This window comes from Pteropus alecto, unplaced genomic scaffold (assembly GCF_000325575.1).
Source record: "Pteropus alecto unplaced genomic scaffold, ASM32557v1 scaffold90, whole genome shotgun sequence".
In the NCBI taxonomy this organism is placed as follows: domain Eukaryota; kingdom Metazoa; phylum Chordata; class Mammalia; order Chiroptera; family Pteropodidae; genus Pteropus; species Pteropus alecto.
The window spans coordinates 1,403,277-1,410,547 of NW_006429894.1; the positions used below are offsets into that span (position 1 = coordinate 1,403,277).

At 47.8% G+C, this 7,271-nt stretch overlaps 1 protein-coding gene across 5 annotated transcripts in view; it reads right to left on the reverse strand.

Moving 5' to 3' along the window:
• Positions 1-1,004: 1,004 nt before the first annotated feature.
• Positions 1,005-7,271, reverse strand: part of PTPRC (protein tyrosine phosphatase, receptor type C) — an 83,807-nt gene continuing 77,540 nt past the window's right edge. For all 5 annotated transcript variants that reach the window (XM_025044713.1, XM_025044720.1, XM_025044718.1 and 2 more), the window contains 5 exons: positions 5,649-5,739; positions 4,295-4,428; positions 3,253-3,387; positions 1,484-1,606; positions 1,005-1,289 (listed from right to left, as the gene is read on the reverse strand). In XM_025044713.1, the coding sequence (XP_024900481.1) occupies positions 1,029-1,289; positions 1,484-1,606; positions 3,253-3,387; positions 4,295-4,428; positions 5,649-5,739 (744 nt within the window). In that variant the 3' untranslated portion in view covers positions 1,005-1,028. The remainder of the gene's footprint in view (positions 1,290-1,483; positions 1,607-3,252; positions 3,388-4,294; positions 4,429-5,648; positions 5,740-7,271) is intronic.

A 7,271-nucleotide genomic window follows, 5' to 3' on the forward strand; every position in this document is an offset into this window, starting at 1 on the left:
ACACACAGAGTAAGTCCGTTTTCCGGACGCCATGACAGCAGAATACAAGGGAGAGAGAGACGGGGTGTGCTCCCCGCTTCGCGTTCGCTGTATCATTTTATTCCAATCTCGTAAGAGCCGAATATTTCTGCCAAATGCATTTTGGGGGGAGTAGAGTAAGCCAATCGTTTAAAAAAAATTTTTGTCTTAGGCTTTACAAAGATCCTTTCTTCTGTTCAGGACTTTATAGATCATAACGCATTTTTATTTACATCTGACGTTGTTAGGACAGATGTGACAATGCCGATTTGATAGATGAGGACACCGAGGTTTCGGGGTGACGAGGGCATGGCTAGGAACCGCCAGCGCCGGAAATGCCGGAACCGGTGGCCTAACGCACGTGGCTTTTCTCCCGTTCCGTTCTGCTCCTCTGCCGCTTTCGCTACTGTTCACACTTCGCCTCAACAGAGAAATGACACCTGGTAGAAGGAGTCGTTAGAAAGAGGGCGACCGAGTGGTTCAGTAGCCTGTGAGAGGGACGTCCTGTTATTACAAGGATCTCATCTGAAGAATTTATTATTAGCAGGAGTTTCTTTATTGGACATAACTAGGGGACATATTTAACCACAGCCTAAGAACTACGTACCATTTTAAGCCTGAACTTCCCTTATTCAACTTTCTTTCCAGACATTTCACTTTTGAAAACGCAAATCAACGCTGAAAAGCAGCATATCTCTAAGGGCTCGATTCGAGCGTGTGTAATTCTAATGACGACGAGGCTTGCTCGAAAATTCTAAAAGCATTTTCCTAGGCTTACGTTTCTCATTTTACTTTACTGTTTTTCGTTTCGTTTTCTTAATTTAACATTTGTACGGAAACTTTTTATAGTATGCTGCCTTCTTCCAATGTCACCCTTCTTTAAGGGCGATACGTAGGCATTTATCACAAGTGGAAGCTGAACATCGCGTGACGCATTAACGAAACCGAGTATTAAACCGAGAGAGCAACCAGCTCCATCGTGAGCCTCCGCTGTGGTTGATGGATCAGGATCAGTGGGACCGAACAGGAAGCGGGGACCAGGGAGTCAAGAACGACGAGGATTCGTGGAGCCGTCTGCTCAGACCCACCCACCTGCAGTGGACCAGGAGAGGCGCATTCTTGGGGTGCTTGTTCCCTTCGGCGGAGTTCCTCGCGGGGAGCTTCTGTTTGAGAGCCCGAATCACAGACACCAAGTCCCCGGGCTCCGCAGGCAGCTCGTCCGCTTTCCAGCCGTGGTACTGGAACTGGTGCACGGTCCGGGAATCTTTCCTCTGAAACCAGAAGCGAAAGAGACGTCACCTCGAGTGAGGTTCACACTTTCCTCACAACGACTTTCATTTAAATCGCCTGGAAATTCCGTTCTGACGGCATCGCACGGGCCACGGCTTTGCTCGCGTGGAGCGAGTCCGTTGCTCTGCCAGGGGGTTGACAGCAAAGGTGCGCACTGTCGCACCCGTCTCTGTACCTTGGCGTGCCTCAGCTCGAATGCACGGAGCGTGTACGCGGAAGCGCGCTGGGTGTCTTTCATTTCGACCTCTATGTCTCCGTGTGTCTGCTTCCCGTCACCCCAGTACTGAGCACAGGCCTCCTAGAAAAGAAAGAGCCTGAGTCAATGACTTCTGTGCCGGTGTCCTGTTTGCTTTCAGAGGATTCGGAGCACCCCCCTCGCTCCGTCTCCCCCTTCCTCCGTCCTATCAAACTGAAATTCCTCCTTGTGTCTGCAAACTGAAAGCTGCTCGTGAAAGTCTAAACTCCGTTTGACCTCTGGTGGACAGCCATTCGGTAAGGCCGTGTGTTTCCTTGTGCATATCAGGGGACGAAGGGTCCACCGAGGTGGCCAGGACGCCACAGGAGCAGCCCCGTCGTCCCTGGTCCCTGACACCTGCTCCTCCCTCCCACGCCCTCATCGCCACCTCTCACGACGACAGACGGAGCTGCCGTGCTCAGGGCCCGGCGGTGGCCTAGATTTCCCAGTCCCTCCAGCTGCCCCTTCAGGGAAGAGTCCGCATCTTCGGAGCTTTGTCTCTGTGTGTCGATGACCGGCGCCACGAGCGGCTCTAGGGAATGTGACCGGATATCTACGTAAAGGGTCAGACTGAAGAGTGGGAGAGTCACAAAAACGTGTCTTCTCTGCAGACGGTTCTCCGTCAACTACAGCCTGACGTTGGGAGGCCTCCCACCCGCACCGCCCTGCCCGCTCCCGACTCTCAGGACTGAGATGCAGGGCAAGGTGCCGGAATGCCATGCTGGAAATACAAACGTATATTTTTTAAAGAAAAGAAAAGGAAAAAAAAAAAACCCGTAAGACTAAAAGACAACTTTCTATGTCCAGGGTAGGGACCAGAGAGAGAGAGAGAGAGAGAGAGAGAGAGCGTCCAGGGTAGGGACCAGAGAAGAGAGAGAGACAATGCCTGTCATGTCATCGCACGCCGATGAGGCTACTCATGAAATCAGCGTTGACGTTACATGTCATCGCACACCGATGAGGCTACTCATGAAATCAGCGTTGACGTTAACGTCGGCGAATGCGTTTGGCGCTGAAATGTGGTGACGGCAATTTTGATAACTCGAGGCATCGAGCAAAGGATCAAACGCACGTCGCAGGCGTTCAGAGCAAATTCGACCTTCGGTTAACCGTAGAATGTTACAGCAATAAATAGCGCACAGACATGAAGAAGGCAGGGTTTCGATAACAATGCTCAGGGGTTTTGTCTTCCCGGAAGGATAGGATCAGAATGGGAAGGATGGATTCAAAACAGGTACGTGGGACGTCGGGAAGTGAAGCCTCGGTGATGAAGACGCAGACGATTCGTTGAGATTCGGCCAGTAAACCCACCTGTTCGGGGCGGAAAGGATGGAAGACACGAAAAGAGGAGGGAAATGGAAAGATAGACGTCGGCCAGATGATCGAGGGTCTTAAGCCTCAGACCGAGGAGCTCGGTGTCTATCTTGAAGAAAACAGAAGGACAACGTGGCTGTGGCTTGTTGTCTTTGGGAGGCCGACCCTGGGATTGCCACGTGTTAGGAGGTCTGTGAGCGGCCTGCAGAAACGGGACAGCCTGTCACGAGCCAGACGCCAGACGCGGGAGGCCACCAGCCGCATGGAAGACGACCAGCATGAGCCAGTGAAATCGCGTGGGGGGCGGTCGAGAAGACTTGGGTGCAGCCATCACATCCGTCATCCAAGAACAGAGAACGAACTTTAGGGCAGAAAGGTTTGAGAAAAGTACAAACCTGGTCTCTGCTCTTGAGCTCCGTCAGCATGACAATCACTTTCACTTTTCTTTGGAAAATCATCTGCCAGAAGTCACCGATGGTCTCCTTTAGGGGTCCCTGAGCAGCAATCATCACTTCAGGTTTCCAGTAGCTCTTTACAGAAAATAAAGAGGAAAAGAAGCGGTGGGCTTCGTTACCGCTGCTAACGGATGGAAACAGTGGAGTCTTAAACAGCCTCCAGGAAACAGAGTCGCTTAGTTTTGACATCAGCGTTGTCACATAAAAAGATTAAGATTCTTAGGTCCCAGAAACTATGTGATGTCTGTATGTAAAATACTTATTTAGTTAATGATAACACTTAGCTGATGATGTGAAATCAAGATTAGAAAATATTACCTTACAACGCTAATAAATTTTTCTTTCCTAAAATATCTTTTTTTCTCTCTCTCTCTCTCTAAAAAGGCTAATGTGGTTATAAAAGGAATTATCTTCGTTATGTCTCTGTTGAGGTCTATACACTCAGGATAGCTGATCATTGAGCTAACATTCTATGAATGTGTGTTTTAGGAAAACTGGATAGAAATCCAACTTAGCGTATAAGCGAAAAGGATTCACCGAATGACTAAAAGTCTCTTGTTTGAGTTCTCGGTTTATAAAAATAAAAAAAAGGTATGTGACACAGACTCACCTAATAATTTAGGTAATCCGAAAGAAAAGTTTTAACTATACAAACACACATATTTGATTTGCTTACAGTTCGGGTGTCTGACTAAACGTAAACATTTTCAAATACTTACGTTTGTTCAAAATATTATTTTTTCTCAAATTTCTATTTTATTGTTTTTCAAATCAACATGATTATAGTCATGTTTGTCACACGACTAACAGCATTGTCTTGTGTTGTTCAGCTTGTCAGGTTTTCACATCCTTAAGCCTTTCGATGAATTACAATACAGTGTTAAAAACCGAAGCTCGTCATTCTTTTACAGAATCACTCAGTGAACGGCCATGGTAACGTAGCTACGTTTTTTTGGCGGGCTCTGGGAGTGTAGGTGCCTACCATGACGAAAGACGCGTTGATGTAGTTGCTGGTCTCCTCGGTGTCACTCTCATCGTCGGAAGAGTCATCCGATTCGTGCTCACTCTCTTTGCTGATTTCCAGCTCGTGCTTGAGGGGAACTCTGTTAAAATCATCTGTGGGCAATAAATTAATAGTAAGTCTTCCTCTAAAAAAAAAATCAGACCTCTGCTTGATTGTCACGTGGACATTCGAAAGTCAGTTAGAAGGGACAGATTGCCTTATGGAAGTATATTGACCTCCAGGGATGTATGTAAAATTCAGTTCTTCCCGATTAACACATTATAAAAAGAAGCCTAAGAGAAAGAAGGAAAAAAACGGGAAGTAACTCTATATTAAATGACAAATGGACATCACGACATTCCATGTGATTACTCAATTTTTGATACACGTACTTTAGTTTTCCACGGAGTATTATTATTCCGCTTGATATGTTAAAAATGCACGTGTAAGTTAATAAAACACATAGCTTAGGCAAAAGTCTAGTTTTCAATTATATACTATTAACATTAAATTAACACTCTTAAATAGGTATCTGAGATAATGATTAATTGAGAAAATTATTTAGCCCTTAATTTCTCACCATTTCTCAATTTCCTGTCTAGTAACTTGATCAAATGAACTGATTAGCCACATCACCATCAAGCCTATATTTTCAACTTTATGAGGAATCTTTCAGAAATTAACTAGGTCAACCACGCACTGGTCCGATTTATCCTGTTGCCCAGCTTACTAGCTTGCATTCTATTTTCTCCACGTTAATTTTAGTGTGTGCAAGTGAATGACATTAGAGCTGTACCAGATGCGGTCCTATCGAAACGCTTAAATAGCAGGATTCGAAACACCGTGCGGATCACGATCTGTTAAATTGGATGACGGGCAGTTTGCAGAGCACTTTCGACCTCCGAGATATAAGACACGGATAAAGAGAAAGCGCACAGGGAGCGAAAGCTCGCGATCTCTGCCATTCGGCGATTGCCCTGGAGTGAATAACTGGAACCAGATAAGATGAGGCAGAACTGGAAAAGAGGCCATGTCACTTTTCTCCAGTTTCGGAAGTTACGTCCTTCCGACAACCCGCTTCTGCGATGACCGGTAGACAGGAAACGCTGAGTACAGTCCACGGTTCACCGTGAATGTCTGAGGTTCAAAGAATTCGCTTCAACCACATCGTAAGGGGCCTGTCGACGGTTCTCAACAGCCAGCCCAGCGCTGAAAGGTGCTTCAACGCCGTCTGTGTGTTTGCTAACGCCTCACGTTAAACAGTTCCAGGAGAGAATTTCAGTTTATGTGATGCAAAAAAAAAAAAATAATAACAATAAAGTAAACTACATACATGGAATGACGGAAGAATTCCTGTTTTTACTTTTATTTTCTTCTTGATTTCCAACGTGCTGTGTCCTCCAGCTCCTGTACGAAGGGAGTCTCTGAGAGGAAAAACAGAATGGAAAACGCTTTTAAAATGTCAATATCGGCTTAGTTTATTATTAATTAAGGCATAACATGCTCCCTAAAGAATAGTATTTCATCCAGGTTTGCGAAGTCCACATAGTTCGCGATCTTGGATTTTGCCTCTGATTTTTTCCTTCTAATCGCTCAGGCGTTTAATATTTTGACATGGTGAGTTGGAGCTAGATATATACAATTAAATGAAAGAAAACGGTTTCATTTGTGGGCTACTGGTTAGCAAAGCAGCACGGTGTTTTCTTGTGTAAGTCGAAAGCACTCTGCAGAGGTTGGGTATCATCCAGCGTGCAAAAAGCAATGGTAAATTCTTTTCCAATGATCAGAAGTGGACTCTCCAGATAGAGTGTTTGCAGAAGGCACGAGTCGCGCTGAGGAGAGTCGGCGCTTCATTTATTTTCGCCTTCCAGCCTGTCTTCCCTGTCACCCACAGTAGCTCATCGGTCAGCAAGACCGATCATTGCTACCGGCGAAGCTCTCAAACGCTCCCTTCTCTCTCGTAGACTTGGTCCGGCCCACGGTCATTTCTCACCTGGAAATGTCAGACACAGAACCGAGCGTGGCCACCCAGCAGCCTCTCAGCTGGTGCCTCCTCTCGGCCGGCGGCTGCCCCTGGTCTGTGGTCGGCGGACTCCCGTCCATCCCGATCCTCGGTCCCAACCTAAATGTCCCTTGGGGACACCACCAGGAATGTCGTAGCTCCTTAAGAAGCTGACCACACCCTTCTTGCCCCATTAAATCACGACTCGAAGGAAAGATACGTGTGCTCTCTGCTCCCTGCTTCGACGCAAACCTTTCCTACCCACTCCTCCTTCACAGGTAGCCAGCTCCCTAGATGTGACTCCCCCGCGCTCCCATCCTGTGGCCTGCGGGTGGGGGCGTCCGTCACCGCATCTAGTCTGGGACCTGGCGGGCTGCGCGCCCCTCTGCTCGCGGCCTGCCATCAGGCCGGTCACTTCCTCGCTGACGAGGATGCGGTCCCCAACGCTCGGCCCCTTTGCGTGGGACCTTCCCCGCCTGCCACGACCTGCCCCTCGCTCCTCGGCCATCGCCTTCTCCGCCCTCCCTCGAGCTTTCCTTCCAAAGATGGCATCACCGTCGCGCTGTTGGAAACGACCTCTACTGTTCCTAGTCCTCTCTTCCAGTGTCTTCAACAATCGGAAATTCTGTCACCGCATCGTCCGCCCCTTCCTCTCTGTGCTCACGTCCCTCTTTATCGTCTGCCATCGCATCATTCTTTTGCAAACACCCTCAACTCCTTGGCCTCCAAAACTGTCCAATGGCCCTTTTTAAGAATCCCAGATGGGCTTAACCTAGTCATCCACATATACAGCTCAGCTCCCCAGAGAGCTCAGTGTCTCTTCAGAAAAGAAAGAAAACCAACTGGCTGATCGCTCTTTCGATTCAAGATCATTAACGTCAAATGATCCAACAGTCGTCTCTGGCAACCCCCCCACCTTGGCCTAGCAAGACCGCTTCCCCGCTTCGACGTGCG